At 37.3% G+C, this 25735-nt stretch overlaps 1 protein-coding gene across 1 annotated transcript in view; it reads right to left on the bottom strand.

Annotated features, from left to right (window-relative positions):
* The window catches only part of LOC139152270 (uncharacterized), a 186530-nt gene that overhangs the window by 43215 nt on the left and 117580 nt on the right, over positions 1–25735 (bottom strand). The window contains exons 5-6 of the mRNA XM_070725413.1: positions 10892–10952; positions 8599–8846 (exon numbers count right to left, since the gene is read on the bottom strand). Coding sequence (XP_070581514.1) covers positions 8599–8846; positions 10892–10952 — 309 coding nt within the window. The remainder of the gene's footprint in view (positions 1–8598; positions 8847–10891; positions 10953–25735) is intronic.

Genomic DNA, 25735 nt, shown 5'->3' with positions numbered 1-25735 from the left:
ATGCATGCATGCATGCACATATATGCAGGTATGTGTATGTACATGTATGGAACCAGGGCCACGGCACATGTTATCTTAATATTTGGTTTGTAGAATTTATTCAAATAAATTAATGTTGGTATCAAAAAAAATGTGAATGAGCTGTAAAAATGTAATAAACTAAAAACTTTGATCTCATTCCTTGGTAAGCCACTAAACACGACAACGGGGAAATTCCCTGTGCTACACTTTACGTTGTAAAAGCAGTAACAATCTTGCACAGCACCCTCTATTGAAGAAACAAACCGAACCCCTTAACTCGTTGATGGCATGTATAGGAATTTGCAATGATCGAAAATGCCGGCTGGTTTTCGCCGTTTTTGGGGCGGTTTCTCCAGAAATCTGAGACATATTTCATCCCTGTGCTTATTTTAGGTCGTTTACTTGATGATATGGGTCGTTTATGGTGGTTTATGGTGGTTTGGCTAATTTTGGCTAGTTTGGGTCGTCTCAACCTTTGTCAATAGCCTCACATAAAACGTCTGATTTTGAATGTTATTCTAGAAAGAACTGGAGACTTTGAATGAAAATATGGATGTAATATATGAAAGATCTTACTTTATCCTTTTATTGTGGGATTTTTTCTGATGCTATGAAGTGACATTTGTATTGCAAAATAACAAAAATTTACATATTAATTGTTATGCAAATTAGCCGATCCTGTTCAGAAATTTCTGGGGAGAACACTGGAACCATTCCCAATTCACATGTTCCAACATCAAACAATAGTGTGCTTGTTTTGAGGTTGGATACTTCACTTTGGCACTTTTTGTGACTTTGATTAGCGACGTTGGTGTCGCGGATATCCTTGTCTCATTGCATGACAATGGCTCTATTGTTCCAGTCAGAATTTGAGTGTACCCCCTGGGGGCGTTATAAACGAACTAACGGCCAATTACGAATCGATAAAATAATCCTGGGGGCGTTATAAACGGGCGGGGTTTTAGAATCGGAGAATACGGTACAATAATATACTTCTCTCTTGCATTGGCCAAGGTAAAACTTTTGCTTATGTATACAAATTTCCCCAATGTACGATATAAAACAAAAAAAGAACAATACATATAGGAATTGTTAGATACGAATTAAGTTCTCAAACTCTTGACCGAGTGTGGTACCTGCCTACATGTATTCCAAAACTTACTTATGTGACATCAATATACGTCTGTCTGATTATTCTGAACGCCTTTGTCCTTAAATTGAAGTTTATTTTAAATTTTATATCAACGCATTTGATATGTCTCTATATGTATAACCTGTAGATATTTTGCTGGCATATTGTAAGGGGAATTGATGATTAATTTACAATATTTCATTACAATATTTCATTGAAGTTCTACATGAACTCTTTCATCACAAAATAAAATTCTATTGCATTTAATGCTGCAAGCTTTTGATAAGCAACTTAGATACAAGCTCAGTACAAAGACCTACCTTTTTTCTTGCCATGTTTCAGTTTGGCATTAGAAAGTTCATGTAGATATGCGATGAAGTGTACTCATGCCAAGTGAATGTTACATAGTAAACTGTACAATTTTAATGGAATTACTAGATAAATCATCTACAAATTAAATGTTGTTTTATGTCAATGATTCTACTACTTTCCTAGTTTGAAGCAAATTGCAAGATGAACAGATTGATACTAGACTAGTACTACAAATCACATTTTGTCATTCACAAGTTGAGGGAACAGTTTCTTTATTTTATGAATACATGCAAATTTCACAGTCTTCAATGTTTGATGGCTGTTGAACGTGTCAAAATTTTCAACCACAATGTGGATTCTAACTTGCATACATGTAAGCTCTTTACATTAACAATTTTGTCATAAGCTTAAGATGAACTTTATATCTGACTTGAATTTTTTCATATTTTTTCCAGCTTACGCATGGGACAACTTCAAGATGACAAGTCAAGCAATAACCAAAGCTGTAACAGACAAGTACAAGTCTTTCAAAATAGTCCGTCGTTGTAACAATGTGTAGTTAAGGACTTTACAGACACTTGAACTTTTTTTTCAACGTGAAGTATTATATCCGTCATGTTGATTGGCTTTAAAAATATGGTGGATTAAATTTTATTCCTACCAAATTTTTAGCCCTTGCATTCCTTTTTTTTCTGGGCAGCAGAGTGGTGTAAAGTTGTAAGGTGATGGCTTTCAGCTTGTTGGAGTAACTGTTATTCAGAGTGCAGAAGGTAGGTTGATTTTTGTATGGCAGAGCAGCAGCTAGCCTGCCTGGCAGAGCAGCAGCTAGCCTGCCCGGCAGAGCAGCAGCTAACCTGCTCGGTAGAGCGACAGCTAACCCGCCCGGCAGAGCGGCAGCTATAACCGTCAAGCAGAGCAGCAGCTAGCCTGCCCGGCAGAGCAGTAGCCTAACCAGCCCGGCAGAGTGGCAGCTATGCCAGCAGAGTGACAGTTAACCTGTCCTGTAGAGCGACATTAATCTTTCCGGGAGGGATCCAGCAACACTAATTTGGTTAGCAATGCTCGGCTCTCCCGGAAAGATGGTCCTGGAGAGCTCCTGGACCACTGCGGGACCTTTTCTGGAGAGCTCCCGAAAATCTTGTTGGGAAGGCTAAAATTTTCATAGGGAAGTACCAGTAGTAGATCTTTAAGGTGGAGCTGCATGTTGCCAACACAGTTTTTTTAAAGCAATATTTCTCATCAAAGATGACAAGGAAACCCCCTCATACTATAATTTTTTCAAAAAGCAGAGACTCTAAAGTTTAGTATGGTAGCAGTAGTTACTCAAAAGATAAAATGGGTGTATATTTGGGGTAAAAATCCTCAGTTTGGCATTTATGATAAAAATTAATTTAAGTCCAAAACTTGACGCTATTCTCTGAAACCTTAAATTTTTTTTAATTTTAAATTTTTTTAATTTTTTTAATGGACAGCCAAAAATGTAGTTTTTTTTGTAGAAAAAAGTATCAAAAATCAACTTCATCGACAAGTGATTTCAGATGAAAGCCATTTGAAACAAGTCATTGACAATGACATAGTCCCCACTTGTAATAGGAGTATTAGTCTTGATGGGGCAGGGTAATGTGGTCATTAAGAAGTATCACTTCCTGAGCTATGGCCAGTAGTTGGTAAAAATGCACGTTTCACATTGTTGAAGCTATCGTGCTATGGGGAGTTGTATGCCATTGTACATTATAGAACCCAAACGTGTAAGGCAAACGTGCATGACTAAACACTGTAAAAGTCTGCACGTTAGACATTTTAGACACGTTAGGTCCGTACACGTTAGGTTTGCACGATACACGATAGGTTTGCATGATTGGCATGATAGAAATTGGAGTCATGTGGAGAACCTAAAATGACGTACACGTTAGACATTTTAGACACGTTAGGTCCGTACACGTTAGGTTTGCACGATACACGATAGGTTTGCACGATTGGCATGATAGATTTTGACTCATGTTGAGAACCTAAAATGACATACACGTTAGACATTTTAGACACGATAGGTTTGCATGATTGGCATGATAGATTTTGACTCATGTGGAAAACCTAAAATGACATACACGTTAGACATTTTAGACACGTTAGGGACGTAGACGTTAGGTTTACACGATACACGATAGTTTGCACGATTGGCATGATAGATTTTGACTCATGATGAAAACCTAAAAATGACATACACGTTGGACATTTTAGACACGTTAAGTCCGTACACGTAGGTTTGCACGATACACAATAGGTTTGCACGATTGGCATGATAGATTTTGACTCATGATGAAAACCTAAAATGACATACACGTTGGACATTTTAGACACGTTAAGTCCGTACACGTTAGGTTGCACGATACAAGATAGGTTTGCACGATTGGCATGATAGAGTTAGACCTTACCGTGTTTGTAGGCCATCACGTGAATCTTGAGACATATCGTATAACTGCCGACCTAAGATTTACGGAGCTAACGTGTCTAAAATGTCTAAGGTGTATGTCATTTAGGTTGTCCATGAGTCAAAGTCTATCATGCCAATCGTGCAAACTTATCGTGTATCGTACATAACCTAACGAGTACGGATCTAACGTGTCTAAAATGTCTAACGTGTATGTCATTTTAGGGTCTCCAGATAAGTTGAATGGTACAGTCATGATATACACGTTAGACATTTTAGACACGTTAGGTCCGTACACGTTAGGTTTGCACGATACACGATAGGTTTGCACGATGGGCATGATAGATTTTGACTCATGATGAAAACCTAAATGACATACACATTAGACATTTTAGACACGTTAGGTCCGTAGACGTTAGGTTTGCACCATACACGATAGGCTTGCACGATTGGCATGATAGATTTTGACTCATGATGAAAACCTAAAATGACATACACGTTAGACATTTTAGACACGTTAGGTCCGTACACGTTAGGTTTGCACGATACACGATAGGTTTGCACGATGGCATGATAGATTTTGACTCATGATGAAAACCTAAAATGACATACATGTTAGACATTTTAGACACGTTAGGTCCGTACACGTTAGGTTTGCACAATACACGATAGGTTTGCACGATTGGCATGATAGAGTTAGACCTTACCGTGTTTGTAGGCCATCACGTGAATCTTGAGACATATCGTATAAGGTGCCGACCTAAGATTTACGGAGCTAACGTGTCTAAAATGTCTAACGTGTATGTCATTTTAGGTTGTCCACAAGTCAAAAGTCTATCATGCCAATCGTGCAAACTTATCGTGTATCGTACATATACCTAACGAGTACGGATCTAACGTGTCTAAAATGTCTAACGTGTATGTCATTTTAGGGTCTCCAGATAAGTTGAATGGTACAGTCATGATATACACGTTAGACATTTTAGACACGTTCGGTCCGTACACGTTAGGTTTGCACCATACACGATAGGTTTGCACGATTGGCATGATAGATTTTGACTCATGATGAAAACCTAAAATGACATACACGTTAGACATTTTAGATATGTTAGGTCTGTACACGTTAGGTTTGCACCATACAGATAGGTTTGCACGATTGGCATGATAGATTTTGACTCATGATGAAAACCTAAAATGACATACACGTTAGACATTTTAGACATTGGGTCCGTAGACGTTAGGTTTGCACGATACACGATAGGCTTGCACGATTGGCATGATAGATTTTGACTCATGATGAAAACCTAAAATGACATACACGTTAGACATTTTAGACACGTTAGGTCCGTACACGTTAGGTTTGCACGATACACGATAGGTTTGCACGATTGGCATGATAGATTTTGACTCATGATGAAAACCTAAAATGACATACACGTTAGACATTTTAGACACGTTAGGTCCGTACACGTTAGGTCTGCACGATACACGATAGGTTTGCACGATTGGCATGATAGAGTTAGACCTTACCGTGTTTGTAGGCCATCACGTGAATCTTGAGACATATCGTATAACGTGCCGACCTAAGATTTACGGAGCTAACGTGTCTAAAATGTCTAAGGTGTATGTCATTTTAGGTTGTCCACGAGTCAAAGTCTATCATGCCAATCGTGCAAACTTATCGTGTATCGTACATATACCTAACGAGTACGGATCTAACGTGTCTAAAATGTCTAACGTGTATGTCATTTTAGGGTCTCCAGATAAGTTGAATGGTACAGTCATGATATACACGTTAGACATTTTAGACACGTTAGGTCCGTACACGTTAGGTTTGCACGATACACGATAAGTTTGCACGATTGGCATGATAGATTTTGACCCATGTGGAGAACCTAAAATGACATGCACGTTAGACATTTTAGACAGGTTAGGTCCGTACACGTTAGGTTCTCCACATGAGTCAAAATCTATCATGCCAATCATGCAAACCTATCGTGTATCGTGCAAACCTAACGTGTACGGACCTATCGTGTCTAAAATGTCTAACGTGTATGTCATTTTAGGTTCTCAACATGAGTCAAAATCTATCATGCCAATCGTGCAAACTTATCGTGTAACGTGCTGACCCAACGTGTACGGACCTAACGTGTCTAAAATGTCAACGTGTATGTCCAGGTAAGTCGAATGGTACCGTATGTCAATCGTACAGTCATGATATACACGTTAGACACTTTAGACACGATAGGTGCATCCATGTTTGGCGTGCACGATACACGATAGGTTTGCACGATTGGCTTTTTTGGTCACGTTAGTTCCGACTAACATGTCAAACATGCACTACTAAAATGTAAAAATGTCTAAATGAAAAAATCCCGACTTCTTTCCATGGATGTATCACTGGAGTGTATATGTTCAGATCTATGGGCACATAGTCTATATCGTTGTTCCCAATTTGAAACAAGAGGCATGTCTAAGTTATGGTTCTAAATCGGGAAAAAAGATTAGACCTCTAGCTGTATTGGCCAGCCAAGAAATACAAATGCGCATAATAAATGAGGTACAAGATGTGACATCTTAAGGTCTATTATCCTATCAAAATTGAAGTGTAAAGAACTTGTGGTTACTGAGTTATGCATATATATGTATAATCAAGGTCAAAGGTCATCAAGGTCACGTGGCATTTTGAAACAAAATTGTATTGCTAATTAATCCCTATATGCCAAAATTCAGACCTCTAGCTCTATTGGCTTGCCCAGAATTAGATATGTGCATAATTAATGAGGTAAAGCATGTGTTGTCATAAGGTCTCCCATCCTACTAAATATAAAGGACATAGCACTTGTGGTTACTTATTTATTGACATAAACGTATATTTTAGGTAAAAGGTTATCGAGGTCACATGACATTTTGTCAAAAAATTTCTATCCTATAGTTATCCCTATATACCAAAATTAGACATCTAGCTCTTTGGCTCGCTCAAAATTAGATATGTGCATAATTAATGAGGTACAATACGTAGCGTCATAAGGTGTCCCATCATACCAAATATGAAGGGTGTAGCACTTTGGTTACTGAGTTATGGACAAATATGTATATTTGAGGTCAAAGGTCATTGAGGTCACATGATATTTTGTCAAAAAAACTGTATTGCTAAGTTTTCCCTATATACCAAAAATCAGACCTCTAGCTCTATTGGCTCGCTCAAAATTAGATATGTGCATAATTAATGAGGTACAATATGTGGCGTCATAAGGTGTCCCATCATACCAAATATGAAAGGTGTAGCACTTGTGGTTACTGAGTTATGGACAAATATGTATAGTTGAGGTCAAAGGTCATTGAGGTCACGTGACATTTTGTCAAAAAATTGTATTGCTAAGTTATCCCTATATACCAAAAATCAGACCTCTAGCTCTATTGGCTCGCTCAAAATTAGATATGCACATAATTAATGAGGTACAATATGTGGCGTCATAAGGTGTCCCATCATACCAAATATGAAGGGTGTAGCACTTGTGGTTACTGAGTTATGGACAAATATGTATATTTGAGGTCAAAGGTCACCAAGGTCACGTGACATTTTGTCAAAGTGTCTGAGATATCTGCGTGAACGGATGGACTCAAGGATGGACTCACGGACGGACATGACCCAATCTATAGGCCCCCTGGACTTTATCTGTTGGGACTAAAAACTGTGTCACTGCATCCTTTTTGCAATATGAATAGGATGAGAAACTAAATTTTATTTTCTTTGCCTTATACATGGGAGTCTATGGAGGTGTAAACTAAAAAGTCCTCTAACACACGGCCAAATTTGATCGCATCGTGAAACCAATCGACGTGCATCTGTATGAGGTAGGGTACTATCCTTGTACCAAGTTTGAACGAAATCACTCCAGGCGTCTCTGAGATATCTGCGTGAATGGACGGACGGATGCATGCACGCACACACGCATGCACACACGGACATGACCAAACCTATGGAAAAGAATTGGCACAGGAATATCTCAGATATCTGCATTCATGAGCCCCTATGCATGGACACAGCATTAATATTAATTTCATTCTGGAACGCCTGTGGATCATACCTGGGGACCCTGTGGATGGATATCAAATACAGGAAAGAAAACGGCCGTCACACAGCCATTTATGATCGAATCATTACAAAATTGGCATGCATATATGTGTGATAGGGATTAATATAGGTACCAACTTTCAATGCAATCGCACCCGGCATCGCTGAGAAATTTACGTGAACGAACGCACAGTCGTAAAATATAGGAAACAAAATGGCCGCCACGCAGCCATTTTAGACCAGATCAAAACAAAAATCAATGTGCATATGTATAACATAAAGGGTAATCTATGTTCTCAAGTTTTAATGGAATCGCTCCTAGCATCACTGAGAAATTTGCGTGAACATACGCACCGACATCAAATACAGGAAACAAAATGGCTGCCAGACGGCCATATTGAATCGGATCGTAAAACAAATCAATGTGCATATGTATGGCATAGGTGATAATCCTTGTACTAAGTTTGCATGAAATTGCTCCAGGCGTCTCTGAGATATCTGCGTGAACAGACGGACACACGCATGGAAGGACGCACGCACGCATGCATGTACGGACATGACCAAACCTAGGAAAGTCCCCACGGACACGAAAATTCTTTCGCATGAACATACAATAGAAAAGCTTACTTCATCTAGGAAATTCTGGATACATTCATAAATAGTCGCTCCTTCATCTTGGAAATTCTGGATAAATTCATAAATAGTCATTTCTTCTTGTGGAAATATTTCTTTCCTGTATTTCTCATTAATGACTTCTGCCATTTCTTCAAATTCCATGTTTAATGTGGGTTTTCTTCCATATAAAAGATACACTTGTACCTTTTCCGTATATTTTGGCTCCCGCAAGTGTGACAGCAACCAAAGAGTGTTCATACCTGTTTTGTTGAGAAAAGAATATATATGGGATGGTCTTGACTATTTAAATCTTTGAAAGGGGTCAGTAAGGCATTTAAATTAGCTTTTCTTTGCGCCCATTACTCGACACTAATAGATTTGTGGGAACTCACAGCATGACTTTCTGTCCAAGCCACCCTCCCTAGAAGTGACTTAGGCTCAAAAAGTTCCTTATTTCTCACTCTCAGGTTGAAATACACTTTTTTCCCACAGGAACGTGGCACATTGGGAACTATTGTCACTGTGTACACGATTACTTGTAATTTTCATTATTCACCCGGTTAAATAATTCTCTGAATTTTTTTTAATTATGAAAATAGCCAGTAATTTGTTATAGAAACACTCATGCGACATATAGTTCTGATATAAAAATCTATACTTTAAATTGGCTTTCGGAAATGTCATTATTCACTGACAGGCAACAAATATACGCCAAAAGGAGTTAATGGAAACAGACATTTTTACTATTTCAAACTGTTAAAAGTGGAGAAAATGCATACAGATTCTGGAATGAAACAAAATATTGACAAACATGGTTACTAATCAGAGAACGAATTTCAATTAAAAGTATGGTGAAATCAACCGGTACTGCTGAGCTATTTTGCTTCTTGGTGGCAATATCGTTACACTAGCAACAGAATTTCTACATAAAGTATGCGCGAGTGCTAATTTTTTTTATTCATATGTGCGGGGTCAATTCGGGTCAATTCGCTAAACTTAGGCCATATGCCCTCAGTTTGGTCATGGTTAGCACACTCTGATGCCACAACACAATTATTTACATCGAATAGCGGTCCCCTTGCCATCCCTTATCTCTGCCCATATCCGCTAACACAACATGTTAACGAAGTAAGTACCTCCACAAGGCAACCCACACTAGCCTTCCGTTTCTCACCAGCAGACTCTCCCTGCTAGCGCTACGTCTGTTGGAGAATTGCTCGACCAAAAGAATACTACAAGCGCCGTCTGCTTTGTTAAACAAAATCCACGGTCAATGAAGGTCGGCTTTGCCTGTTCATGTAAATCGTATCAGTAATGACTCTGTAGCAATGTATACGATGCATAAGAATAGAATGGGTACAGTCAGTATCAACTTGTCTGCTCTCCTTGACAGACCATAGGTGCAAATTCACGACTAGAAACAAGATAAAACAACCAATGTACTTCTCTGTGCTTTGATTGCTTAGTTGAACCAAAAAAATCATTAAGTGTATCCCTTGTAAAAACCGGATTGACAACAGTATGAACTTCACGACACCTTTGTGAAAAGACTGATGGCAATTGACTGCGTTAAAATTTTAGCGAATCAGAGCAGCCGATAATATCAGGGATGTAAATGAACAATCACAGAATACAATATACATCTCATGATTGGATATATGGGGGACAACAATGAGACCTCCATTGAGCTAGAAGTTAAGCCATAAACCCAGAATAACTTTGCGAGAATAGACTATGTCATCTATATATGCACTGTTCATCGTGTTTGTTATGTTTTCCTTCAAAATTTAAGAAAATTATTGCCTTATTGTCTATGAAAGAGGGTAAAAGAAGCGATCTGTGCATAATTCACTTGGCGATCATCCTACTTTTTAATTAGGCAGGGTTTTTCCATCGCCTGACATCTAGTCACTTCGATCAATTGGCAAAACTTGTAGCTTGTCGCATTTGCAAGTGTTGCGAGCTTTAGCGTGAACAGAGTATGATACTAATTATGCAAGCCAAACCCTACAAGTTAAGCTTTCTTCCGTGGGGAGCTTACGAAGGTGTGAAATACTTACTTCCCATTATCAGTGTTATAAGATAGGACGTCAGGCAAACTTCAGAAAGCCAAAAAATTCAACTGTAGAGGGTTTGGGCTCACATTGCATTTTCCTTTTGCCATATTTAATAATCGCGCGCACTAAACGAAAAAAGAAATCAACATAACTGTTTCTATAGACCATCAACTGTATTTCTGTGATTTTGCAACATGGGCATTTCACCAGACCTTTAAACAAAATGTTCATGAAATTACCAATCTTACCTAATGTTGGTAGTTCTTCTTGCATTGACATGTCTGGTTGTCCACCTTGTAGCGACGGCAACTATAAACACAATAATAAATTTATTTAAATCTCTTTTCTCTGCTCTTCTGAACAATTGCGTGTAAGATACTACGATACAAATGTAACTTTCACCAGCAAATGTTAGGTCTAACCCATACTCATACAAATATGTAGGTAATGTCTACAGGTAATTGTTTGGAAACAGCAAAATTTGTACTGACAAAAACAAAAATAAATAGGTCATAACAGAAAACAATGTGACCACATTACATGGATACATGCAGTCATTGGAACTGTGCTCAAACTTCGTATGGGACCATACACGAAATGTAACACGTATCCAAGATAGGATGGTGATTGATGAAACTTAAAACATATCTGTCATAATCTACATCATATAATTTAAATGTTGCAGCAATGTGCATCTAGATATTGTGCATAAAATACATTGTTTTTAAACAAGAAACTTGCACAGGCGCATTCCCATTACTATTTCCCTATAATTGCTTTTTAACTATTATCCAGCAAACTTTTATCCCGATATATACGCCAAGTAGTAGACCTTCAAGGTGGAGCTGCATGTTGCCAACACAGGTTTTTTTAAAGCAATATTTCTCATCAAAGATGTCAAGGAAACCTCCTCATACTATAATTATTTTCAAAAAGCAGAGACTCTAAAGTTTAGTATGGTAGCAGTAGTTTACTCAAAAGATAAAATGGGTGTATATTTGGGGTAAAAATCCTCAGTTTTGGTATAAATGATAATCAAAGTAAAACTTAAGTTGCCCACGCGGAAATAGTTGAAAAAATGCAAGATTAATTTCATAGAATTTGTCACCATAAAAATTTTAAAAAAAGAATAGGAGTTGCGTTCCTATGATATCAAAACAAGCATGGGATCTCTGAAGTAACATGGGCTTTAATATATAAATAATGAAAGACAAAAATATTTAATAGAATTTGTCAACATAAAAATTTTAAAAAAGAATAGGATTTGCGTTCCTATGATATAAAAACAAGCATGGGATCTCTGAAGTTACACGGGCTTTAATATATAAATAATGAAAGACAAAAATATTTCTATTGATAATGATTACGTGACACATGAGTATTAATAACTCTTTTACTAGAGTAAATGAAGCAAGACAATTAGTTTTAAAATGAACAAACAGTATGCATTTTCAAGTTACACTATACAATTACATAGAAAGAACAAACTCAGGAATTTACACAACAACTACAATAAAATTAGAGAAATGTAAACTTTTGAAGTGCAACTTTGGAATTAATTGTGTTGTGACATGAATGATTCTAGATAGGGTTTTTTGTTGGACTGTTATGCATTGCAAATTGTGTAGGAGCAATGAAATGATCAGGTCAAAATAAGTGAATTTAGTATGATTGACAGTTGTTCTGTCTGACAAAGCATCTTTCACTGTCGTTTCTGTGCTCCCTGGAGGTGAATGCCACAAGCTATAATTGGTTCAGCCCTTCAGAAATCTGAGGAGAGAAAAAGGGATATACATATTTAAATCTATGCAAAATATCTGCAAATGAACTAATTATGATATGGGAACCTCATCAAACTTCAAAAAATGTATTCCAAAAATTATTGCAAAATGTAATTATGATGTACCGTTACTACTTATAGCATGCTCATTAAAGAGGCACTCCCATTTGGTAACATTTTTAAAGCACATTTTTTTAATGCCAACGGTCGATATTTGACGTGGCGACTGCGCGCGGATCGCGAGATATCGATAAAAACTTGTCATTTCCCGAGCGTATTTTTCACATCCCGAAGTTTTACGATCGTTTCTGATTTTGACCCGAAATCTCCCGAAGGTTTGTTGTTGTGCTGATTGACGATATTCTAGGGAGTCTACAATAAGTTCGAACGACGCAATTAATTTACTTCCCACTGCAAATACTATATACAGCATTATGCCTTTACCTCAGGTAAATTTTTTAAAACTTCTCCTTAGTTTTTGTCGTTTTCATTATTCTAAATCAGTTGTATTATATTTTTAACCTATACCACATAAACATCAGTTTTTACATGTTAAATATTCACCGCCTTCGATGACTACATTTTGTCGTCTGCCACACAGTACGCTGCGCGCGGTATGCGTCAATGCATACCACGCGGAGGCCGATATGTATCAACCGCACGTAACTGTGCTAGTCACCTATGCGAATTCTGGTGGAATCAGCAAAAATTGTTTTTCGTTTTTACGCCAATTCAGTAAGACTCAGCTTTCTCCCACGGGGCATGACCGATCACCGACGCGAGTGGTACTGTGGCGTACAGCAGCGTAAGCGTAGACTCGTACTCCATAGCTTGGTTGACAATGGCCCCAGTGCCGAACGTTCGATGTTCGGAAGCTGAATTTAGGTGGGCCACCGGAATTCAAACTTTTACTTTTTTGAAGACATGTTTTTAACGATATCTCGCGATCCGCGCGCAGTCGCCACGTCAAATATCGACCGTTGGCATTAAAAAAATGTGCTTTAAAAATGTTACCAAGTGGGAGTGCCACTTTAAAACGCAAAAGTATGTTAAACGCAACTTGGACCAATCCACTCCATTCAGGTTTGTTCATGGCCTAATTACTAAAAGGCATCAGATGTGGAAATGAGCTAACTATAATATGAGATATTCATAAACTTCAAGCATGGCTTTAAGTAAGTATAGCTGCTGAAGCTTAAAATATCAAATTAATTTACAAACATCACATTCATTTCTAAATAAATAGCCCAAGTACAGAATTTCATTAGGTAAAAAAAAATCTTTTTAATCAGTGATCATGGTCATCATATTTTTAGTATGAATAAATCTATTAGTACGTATAACCAATGTACTCCAAGAAGTCCAATCAAATGCATTATAATACACTGCCTTACTAAAGTTTCATTAAATATGCTATGATCTATTGATAAACATGGCATAGATTTGAAACTTTTACTGCAACTAACGCTAGATATGATCAGCAAAAGGCAAAGGACCAATTTAAATCGATGCACTAAATATTGATATATAGCCTAATTACAGAAATTAATTAAACATGTAAATGAGCTTGAAATAAGAATCTCACTCTTCGTGAACCGTGTGTTTTGAACGCTACAAATGAAAATGAAAGCCAAGAAAACGGAGAATGAAGGCCTGTACTATTTACGTTTGTGTACACGTAAAATCCGAATCGGTTGAAGTATAGAACTAGTGAAGTCATAGCGTGTTGTCGTTATTGTCTGGCCCGACACCGTTACGCTAAAATTACCAGAAGAACACTCACTAGACGAGTATTATTGCAATATTGTATCACATTGTTGCAGCAAAATCGATCCATTCCAATGCTAGAATCTGCATGCCGAAGCTGAACTGAACGGAACATTGCAAGTATAATGTAAATATAGCAAACAAAAATTACTATTTTGCGACATTGTCAAATCCCCCTCCCTTGTCGGGCATACTGTAGCGAAAAAGAAAACGCGTGTAAAGGCTCACTTTCATTTCCCATATCAGCGGGAAGAGAAACACAGAACTATTGGTTCAAATATCATGAAGGGCATTCGCTATACTACGGTGGCCCCTACACGCCACGGAACTCTATTACTTTTGAATATAAATTCTCATTTTTTTGACAATATCTTTAATATTTGTAAGAGATTTTATTTCTCTACCTCGAACTTTTAATTTTCTACGGGCAACTTTATTTTTTGAGTAAAATATTTTAAAACACTTTGAACAAAAACCTTTAACTTTTAAAAAAAACTTAACTTTATCTTAGCTTTAACTTCTGACAGTATTTTTAGTTTTAACAATAAAGAAAATGTGTTTCTCAAAAGTATTTTTTATTTGTAAAACAAAAGTAAAATTTTTTCAAGGCAACAGACTCCCCTACACGTCATGGAAATTTATTACTTTTGAACATAAACTCATATTTCTTGGCAATATATTTAATATTTGTAAGAAATTTTATTTCTCCACAGCAAACTTTTATTTCTGAACGGGGAAACTTTATTTTTGAGGTAAACTGTTTTTAAAAAACTTTTAACAAAAACACTTTAACTTTTAAAAAATAACTTTAAATTTGAACAAAATATTTGTTTCTCAAAAACATTTTTATTTCGAAAGAAGTAATCTAAATTTACTATAACCCAAACGGGATTCGAACCCCCACACACTCACGGCAACATCGCCTAGCTGATAGGCCTCACACAAAACCAGTCGGCCACTGCTTCCAACCCAAAAGAGTTGGTCACAGTAACCGACTTAGATGTTGCAATTCTGTGCGCGACCGAACAACACGGTGTGCGTGGAGCAGACGACACACAGACACAGTACACACACACACAGTACACACATATAGTAATCAGAAAAGCATGAAGCTTTTTACTGAGCTATCAGACAGACTCGGGGACAGTAAATATCCACCAGCAATACTGTCCACTCAGGTTAAAGAAATCTAAATTTACTATAACCCAAACGGGATTCGAACCCCCACACACTCACGGCAACATCGCCTAGCTGATAGGCCTCACACAAAACCAGTCGGCCACTGCTTCCAACCCAAAAGAGTTGGTCACAGTAACCGACTTAGATGTTGCAATTCTGTGCGCGACCGAACAACACGGTGTGCGTGGAGCAGACGACACACAGACACAGTACACACACACACAGTACACACATATAGTAATCGGAAAAGCACGAAGCTTTTTACTGAGCTATCAGACAGACTCGGGGACAGTAAATATCCACAGCAATACTGTCCACTCAGGTTAAAGAATCTAAATTTACTATAACCCAAAATTGTTCACAGCAAGAGTTTAAGATTTTTGCTGAGCTCGAACTGAGTTACTTAAATGACATAACCTTATGTTTTCAGAGCAGAAAACTTAATTCTTAAAGAAAAGCTTTATTTTTCAAAAGTAAAATTAATTTCTTTACGGAAAAAAGATTTTCTCAGAGCAGCAAATTGAAATACAGTGAATACAACTTTTTCCTCAATGGAGAGAAATTATTTTTGAAGACAACAAAACTAATTCCTTCAAGATATATTTTCTACATATGAGTGTGGTTTAAGAATTTGGTAAAACTGAGCTGAGAAAGAACGAAAAAGGAAGGATGAAAAGTCAAACTTACTTTTCTGCAGAGCGAAATTTATTTCTGAGAGGAGAAATATTTCATGTGAGGGCGGCACAGCATAATTACCTATAATGCATAGCAAACACATTCTAGCGAGAGTAAACATATTTTGGGGAAGAATAAAATATTTTTCCGACGAGCAAAACTTTTTTTTAACTGGCGGCGGAACGTTAAAGTATCCCACCATGCAACACCCAAGTTTGATGACCCAGAGTCTCCGAGTTGGTAGACGGTATCAGACAGTTCGTGTTCATGTCTGCTTTCGAGACATTATGACCATGAATGACTTCATCGGCAATACGGGCACGCTAGCCCAGCCCTACCCTGCCTGCATACGATGCTGTGTGTTGGGGCCGTATAACTCCGGGAACTCACAACATCGTACGCAGGGCTATGGGCACGCAAACGGGTCAGTTGCCACTTGTCTGAGTCCCCGAAGAATGGTTTTATGTTTGAGTGATTCGTCCTGACGGCAGACGGTGTGCGACGGGACCGCATTGGGGTTCTTCATTAGCTATGCATGGCAGGGCTGTGTGTTACCGGCGTTATACGGTCTCCCACCACATACCGCCGCTAAACACACAGCCAATGTGTGTGATAGTCATCTTTTCTAAGAGGAGAAGCCAGATTAGTAATTTATAGAAACTGAAACTGAACCAAGCCCGCCAGATTTGACCACAGTCACGGGACTGGTTTTGACTTTCACGTGTTGTTTGCGGGGCCAAAACGTGAAAGTCAGCCAGCCCGTAAGGGACGGTTCAGAATTTACTGGAGGGGGGGGGGGCCTGGATTTTCAGGGGGGCCACCCATTTTCCCAAAAAACCAAGTCATTGACAATGACATAGTCCCACTTGTAATAGGAGTATTAGTCTTGATGGGGCAGGGAAATGTGGTCATTAAGAAGTATCACTGGAGTGTATATGTTGAGATCGGTGGGCACCATAGGTCTATGTCGTTGTTCCCAATTTGAAACACATGAGGCATGTCTAAATTATGGTTCTAAATCGGGAAGAAAGATCAGACCTCTAGCTGTATTGGCCAGCCAAGAAATACATATACGCATAATAATGAGGTACAAGATGTGACATCTTAAGGTCTAATATCCTATCAGAATTGGAGGGTATAGATATAAAGGACATAGCACTTGTGGTTACGTATTTATCGACATAAACTTATATTCAGGTCAAAGGTCATTGAGGTCACATGACATTTGGTCAAGAAATTTCTATCCTATAGTTATCCCTATATACCAAAAATCAGACATCCAGCTCTATGGGCTTGCTCAGAATTAGATATATGCATAATTAATGAGGTACAGTATGAAGCATCATAAGGTCTCCCATCATACCATATATGAAGGGTGTACCACTTGTGGTTACTGAGTTATGGACAAATATGTATATATGAGGTCAAAGGTCACCGAGGTCACATGACATTTTGTCAAAAAAATTGTATTGCTTAGTTATCCCGTACCACTTGTGGTTACTGAGTTATGGACAAATATGTATATTTGAGGTCAAAGGTCACCGAGGTCACGTGACATTTTGTCAAAAAAATTGTATTGCTAAGTTATCCCTATATACCAAAAATCAGACCTCTAGCTCTATTGACTCGCTCAAAATTAGATATGTGCATAATTAATGAGGTACAATATGTGGCGTCATAAGCTGTCCCATCATACCATACATGAAGGATGTACCACTTGTGGTTACTGAGTTATGGACAAATATGTATATTTGAGGTCAAAGGTCACCGAGGTCAAGTGACATTTTGTCAAAAAAATTGTATTGCTAAGTTATCCCTGTATACCAAAAATCAGACGTCTAGCTCTATTGGCTCGCTCAAAATTAGATATGCGCATAATTAATGAGGTACAATATGTGGCGTCATTAGCTGTCCCATTATACCATACATGAAGGGTGTAGCAGTTGCGGTTACTGAGTTATGGACAAATATGTATATTTGAGGTCAAAGGTCACCAAGGTCACATGACATTTTGTCAAAAAAATAGTATTGCTAAGTTATCCCTATATACCAAAAATCAGACCTCTAGCTCTATTGGGTCGCTCAAAATTAGATATGTGCATAATTAATGAGGTACAATATGTGGCGTCATAAGCTGTCCCATCATACATACATGAAGGGTTGTAGCACTTGTGGTTACTGAGTTATGGACAAATATATATATTTGAGGTCAAAGGTCACGAAGGTCACATGACATTTTGTCAAAATATCTGAGATATCTGCGTGAACGGATGGACTCACGGATAGACTCACTGACAGACATGACCCAATCTATAAGCCCCCTGGACTTCATCCGTGGGGACTAAAAACATGGGGCCAAAGTCCCTGAAGCTACAATAGACATGGATACAAATTAAGTATTTCCTGACTGTATGAAATTATCTCACTTTAATAGGTCATCCTTGGGACTTGTAAACCAAATGTTAAAGCTGTCTGACCAGCGGTTTTGAAAAAACAAGCAACTCAACAGTTGACAGAGCTCTGCTGTGTAATATGTAGAGAATAACCTTTTGTGACACATGTATGATGAAGAAGGTGGATATCTTTCATTAACATTGAGTTCTGTCGAATCAGTTGAGACTGTACATACTCAGAGAAAGCACACTGAAGAGACAAATGTTTGAAACTTAAGAAGTTCAAGGTCATCAAAAGCATTATAAGGAATCATGTAACTTTCATTGCACTGTTTACACAGATTGCACAATTGCTATAAATAGCACATGAGGAATCTTACAGCCAAGCTTTACCATAAAAACCCTATCACTTTGACCACTCTTTTAATTGACCACTCTATTTTTTTCCTCAAAAAGTAATTTTATTTTATCCTTACCAAGTCAACCATAAATGGAAATTAGAACTTTCTCTATCTCTATCTCTATTGACTATTTTGAGCAATTTCTTTTAGATAACATACAGGGCACAATAAATGACGGTTCAGAATATGTCAAAGTTGGGATTCAGGAAAGTTGCCTTTACATGTTTTAATCCTCCAAGATGGTAGGCATTTCACTATGAACTGTCAAAAAAAGTTGAACTTTCTGATAATTCTACATAAAAATTATTTTGGCTTTGATGATTTCCTAATTAATTCAATTATTTAAAATCATATTAATTATTTTTTTCTGGGTGAATTGATAGGGTTTATACAGTACAAGAATTACATACAATGCAAGTCAAATTTTGACCAAAAATGACAAAAAAATTCCTTAAAAATACACATTTGCATATTTCATCACAATTTGAACAAATCTAAGTTGGGTTACCCCTAGAGACCTGTATACCAAATAACAAAGCTGTCTGACCAGCGGTTATGAAGAAGAAGATTTTTTATCAAAAACACCTTTTTTGGCATTAATTTGCCTATTTTCAACAATATCAAAAAATTAAAAAAAATAGTTTCTCAAAATCATATTTTTAATCTACACAACAAATATCGAATCAGTAAGTACTGCGGTTCTCAAGATATTTGAGTGGACGGACGCCTCACAAACGGACATACATACATACATACATACATACATACATACATACATACAGACTGACGCCGGACGGATACCCATCCCAATAGCTTCTATAGACTATAGTCTATAGTAGCTAAAAACTGTGTCACTGCATCCTTTTTGCAATATGAATATGATGAGAAACTAAATTTTTATTTTTTGTGGCCTTATACATGGGAGTCTATGGACTGCCTTATACATGGGAGTCTATGGACTGCCTTATACATGGGAGTCTATGGAGGTGAAAACTAAAAAGTCCTCTAACACGGCCAAATTTGATCGCATTGTGAAACAAATCGACGTGCATCTGTATGGGGTAGGGTACTATCCTTGTGCAAAGTTTGAAAGAAATTGACCTGGGCATGTCTGAGATATCTGCGTGAACGGACGGACGCACGGACGGACGGACGGACGGACGGACATGACCAAACCTAAAGTCCCCACGGACAGACTAAAAAATTAGGGGGGGGGCAGACAAAATACAACAATCTTTTAGGGGGGCCAAGGAAAACAAACATCAATTCAATATTTGCCCAGAATTTCTGATCTCTACAAAAGAGAACCATAGATGCTACTCAACTCAACTCAAACTCAACATGTTTAGTTAACTCCTTTAGCTGCCGAATTCGGTAATATTCACAGTGGTTTGTTTTATGCATCTACTGCAGTATCTTGTTCTCCTCCCTGAAGCGTCATGAAATGTCCAGTATTTAGCATGTCAACACAAACCATACAGTGAACAGTCAGGGTTGTTTTTGTTGAAAAGAGATCTCAGATCAAGTCCAGACTAGAATTCATTTGTCAACAATAACAATGGTCATTTATGTTCACACTGGTATGTTGCTAAATACAGCATTGGGTGTTCTATGTAGTGATAGAATAACAAACAAATGCTGATACACAGAGATGAACATTGAACAAATGCTAAAAATTACAGCAAATGTCTTTTTAAGGTTGGGTTTACCTTGTAGCTTGTAAAACAGTTGAAGTTGATTGATAAAGAAGTGTTAATTTATGCAAATGTATGCAAATCACCCGATTTCTTGGCTTCTTTTTCCTCCCAATTTCAAAATTTCCAAAGAATTTAACTCCACTCAAATTTTCTGAAATTTTCACATTATGTTTTTTAAATGCTATATAACAAAACGACCATATCAATTGGTTTTGTTTGGCAATAAAGCTCTTACATTTTTAATAAGAGGCATTTTGAATAAGTTGCATTTTAATTTTGCTGATGATTTTAATCAATCATTAGAGTGTCAGTCTTTAAATCCCTACAATTTTAAAATGAGGATGGATAATGCCAAATAAAATAGTTGTATTTTCTACATATACTCTCCTTTCGAGTGAAATATTACATTTCAGAAAATACTGTCAAGTTTTTAACTTAAATTAATTTTTATCATTAATACTAAAATTGAGGTTTTTTACCCAAAATATACACCCACTTCATCCTTTGAGTAAACTACTGCTACCATACTAAACTTTAGAGTCTCTGCTTTTTGAAAATATATGGTATGAGGGGGTTTCCTTGTCATCTTTGATGAGAAATATTGCTTTGAAAAAAACTGTGTTGGCAACATGCAGCTCCACCTTAATTCAAAACAAAACGACTTGCTACTCTGCCTCTTTTTAAAGTAACATGGTCACGTTGGTTCTCTGGGATTTTGTCTGTGTGAGTGTCTGTGTCACTATCATATTCAGAACCAACACCATCATCATCACTCTCAATGACTCCAATGACAGAGGTTTCCAATTCAGAGTCACTGCTATCTGACTCTGACTCATCTGTGACATAAGTTGTTACAATATCTTTCCCTGACAGTTTTGTTAAATTGAATGAAGGTTGTGCATGTATATGTGTGGTTATAATTTGAACTTTTCAGCTTTCAATTTTTTTTGTTTTGGTAATTTATGTTTATCAAGGTATTTATCTAATTCTTTTACGTTTAAATTTTGAAGGTTCCCACTCAAGAGCAACTTTAACCAGTCATAGTCCTCATATTTTTTATCCTCTCTTCTTTTCTGCTCCTTTTTCTGTGTTTCATTCTCATCAATTTTACCCTTTCTAAATTTTTTAAATGTTCTACATAACTTTTTACAGTGCTTATGTACATCTACTATAAACTTTTTTGAAAATAAATTTATGGCCATCTCATCTTCAAGTTGCTTTTCAGCGAATAGTTTTTTAATGTTGAAAATAAAAATATTATGTATTACTGTCAAAAATATATGGTGAAAAATTTACAAAAGGGTTGATTTCCAATAATCCTGTATGTGCATCCAGAAGATCATGTGGCACTGCATCAAGGCTATGGTGTCGGATTGTTGAAATATTATGTGTACACAAGAAATTTGCTGTAGTCCAAGAAGTGATCTCAGAGTGTATGAGGCTAGGAGAAATGTGGATAGGCTTACACATTGTGTATTGATGCTAACACTTTTGTGTCCCATTCATTCTGATATGTATAATCAAAGATTTCTCAGTGGCGGCTGGCAGATGAGGCAAAAAAACAAACTAACATGTATTGTTTCGTGTCATCTGAAAACATGCGCATCATGACTATTTTAAAATTAAAGTTTGTTAAAAAATTGAAATATGAATGCTCTGTCATTTTGAAAAATACTGCTGACAAAATGTGAACTTTGACTTACACAGGGCTATCTGCATTTTAATATAAACATTGAATTGTGAATGGAATGAGCAGAATAACATGTGAATTCATGTTTTGGATAAGGTGTTTTGTTCATGAAATGTTCTAAAATATTCCTCAGCATTGTTGCTTTCAGTGGCAGCTACTTGGTTTTATGACAACCAAATTAGAAAAAAAGAGAAAAGTGAAAACAAGTTGGCTTTCACCAATTTTAATTCCTAATGTTTAAAACTTTCACCGTGAGTCTGCAATATTCAGCATCATCAAATGAAAATGTATGCTGAACTTGTGCATGTACATCTCACTTTCCAGAAATATCTGGATATCTGCAAATGATGTACCATTAAACTTCAAGATATATATCACTTTGCCAATTATCTGCTCCTCTGATTTTCTGTTCACCATTTCTAACTGACATCTTTGCTTGTCTTTGTGTGCATCATATGTATCAGTGAGACATAACAAAAAAAGTATTCATATTTAGTAATTAACTTTTCTTCAGAAATTTACAACAAGATATGTTTATTGTTACCCTTTCCAAAAGTGTGCCCAAATCATTCTTTTTTATAGTCAAATAACCCTGAAATGATTTGTTAATATCATCGATTAAATGTCCACTACAGTTCCTGCAACTTGTTAGACTGGATATGTCTATAGTGTGTAAGCATATAGGGCTAGTTTTCAATCGGGTTCGAACCCAACACATACGGCATCAGTCGCCTAGCGGAGAGGCCACAGAGAGAACCGTTCGGCTAAATCTCCACTCCCAAAAAAGAGTGGTTTAATAGCCGGCTAATTGTTTTATTTTTCTGACTGAGACCGCTCCACACGTTGTAGAGTTTGTGAAGCACTCACTCACGCATGCTCACTATCACACATCGCACATACAAACTTTATCAAGCGAAGAAACGAATTCATCGCTTTAACCGGGCGAACAATAACCTCGGGGACAATTCTATCCACCAGCAGAGTTACCAACCCAGGGTAGAAAATACGGCTAGTTTCAATCGATCGGGTTCGAACCCACAACATATGGCATCAGTCGCCTAGCGGAGAGGCCTCAGAGAGAACCGCTCGGCTAAATCTCCACTCCTAAAAAAGAGTGGTTCAATAGCCGCTAAGTTGTATATATTGCGGGGGCCCATGGAAAAAATAGCGTCAATGACACTGTAGCTCCCATCCTGGACTATTTAGTGTTTGTTCTCTGGTCAGATATTTGAACATGTGTGAAAGGGATAAAGTGCATGAAGTGAAAATACTGAAATGAAATGTACTGGAGACAGTGAAATATGTTCAATGTAATTATTCAGAATATAAAATGGAAAAAATACAGAATTAGATATATCGAATACTGTGATACAACCATTAACTCAACAAGTCATTACAATGACATAGTCCCCACTTGTATATAGGAGTACTAGTCTTGATGGGGCAGGAAAATGTGGTCATTAAGAAGTATCACTGGAGTGTATATGTTGAGATCTATGGGCACATAGGTCTATGTTGTTGTTCCCAATTTGAAACACATGAGGCATGTCTAAGTTATGGTTCCAAATCGGGAAAAAAGATCAGACCTCTAGCAGTATTGGCCAGCCAAGAAATACATATGCGCAGTATAAATGAGGTACAAGATGTGACATCTTAAGGTCTAATATTCCTATCAAAATTGGAGGGTATAGAACTTGTGGTTACTGAAATATGCATATATATGTATAATCAAGGTCAAAGGTCATCGAGGTCACATGACATTTTGAAAAAAAAAATTATATTGCTAATTAATCCCTATATGCCAAAAAATCAGATCTCTAGCTCTATTCGCTTGCCCAGAATTAGATGTGTACATAATTAATGAGGTAAAGCGTGTGTTGTCATAAGGTCTCCCATCCTACTAAATACAAAGGACATAGCACTTGTGGTTACTTCTTTATTGACATAAACATATATTTTAGGTAAAAGGTCATCGAGGTCACATGACATTTGGTCAAAAAATTTCTCTCGTATAGTTATCCCTATATACCAAAAATCCGACCGCTAGCTCTATTGGCTCGCTCAAAATTAGATATGCACATAATTAATGAGGAACAATATGTGGCGTCATAAGGTGTCCATCATACCATACATGAAGGCTGTAGCACTTGTGGTTACTGAGTTATGGACAAATATGTATATTTGAGGTCAAAGGTCACCGAGGTCACGTGACATTTTGTCAAAGAAATTGTTTTGCTAAGTTATCCCTATATACCAAAAATCAGACCTCTAGCTCTATTGGCTCGCTCAAAATTAGATATGCGCATAATTAATGAGGTACAATATGTGGCGAATGAAAATTGCATCGAAAGTATAAAAATTTACGGCAATGACAAAACACATGGTTGCGTCGATGTTAAAGTACGATCTGAAAGATGACTATATAACTTCACTCCGATCACAGTACAGTGTTGTTAGACCATCGTGTAAAATGTGTAGAGACAGTGGTAAAGAGGCCAAAACATGGGGCCAAAGTAAAATGAAAAAACTCAGATGCTAGGTCCCACCAGGACAATATTAAAGGACAATACTGAATTGTTGGATTTCAGTAATTTGCTGTACATTTCAGTTTTATTCTGAGAGAATGTTGAAATTCTTGACCGCGGAGTGACGTCACTTTCACCTATTGCTAGCGAGTGAGGTGAATTGGGATTTGACTATACAGGACAGTGAACAATGCAGAAATTATGTGACAAAGGACAGAACTTAGTGTTTATCATTGACATAATGTTGAAACCTTGAATACTGGTGTAAAGGTTGAAAAATTCACACTTCAATATTTTGTTCTCACGGCAGTGTGACGCAAAAATGACGTAAAAACCGCAAGTTCCCGGATGTCCGCGGTCAAGAATACTCAGAATATGTTGTGCAAACACTAACTGTGAATGTAATGGCCTATGTTATTGTTGGGAAATATAGTATTGAATTCAGTTACCAGTATCAGTGTTTCTTGTCTGAGATATTTCTGGTAAAAAGGGAAACAATTATCTTGCCTTGTCTGCATCTGTGCAAAAATGCCACCGCGTTTACCTTCGGCCTAAAAAAAAAAAAAAAAAAAAAAAAATTTCGCTCGCCGCTCCTGGGACTTGGTCCAAAAAATCCGATGAACAAGATTTTTTTTTCTCTGGCCTAAGTTATCCCTATATACCAAAAATCAGACCTCTAGCTCTATTGGCTCGCTCAAAATTAGATATGCGCATAATTAATGAGGTACAATATGTGGCGTCATAAGGTGTCCCATCATACCATACATGAAGGCTGTAGCACTTGTGGTTACTGATTTATGGACAAATATGTATCTTTGAGGTCAAAGGTCACCAAGGTCACGTGACATTTTGTCAAAAAAATTGTTTTGCTAAGTTATCCCTATATACCAAAAATCAGACCTCTAGCTCTATTGGCTGGCTCAAAATTAGATATGTGCATAATTAATGAGGTACAATATGTGGCGTCACAAGCTGTCCCATCATA

Source organism: Ptychodera flava, chromosome 15 (genome assembly GCF_041260155.1).
Source record: "Ptychodera flava strain L36383 chromosome 15, AS_Pfla_20210202, whole genome shotgun sequence".
Lineage (NCBI taxonomy): Eukaryota > Metazoa > Hemichordata > Enteropneusta > Ptychoderidae > Ptychodera > Ptychodera flava.
Note: the sequence above shows the minus strand (reverse complement) of the source record. Positions and strands in the feature narration are given on the sequence as shown.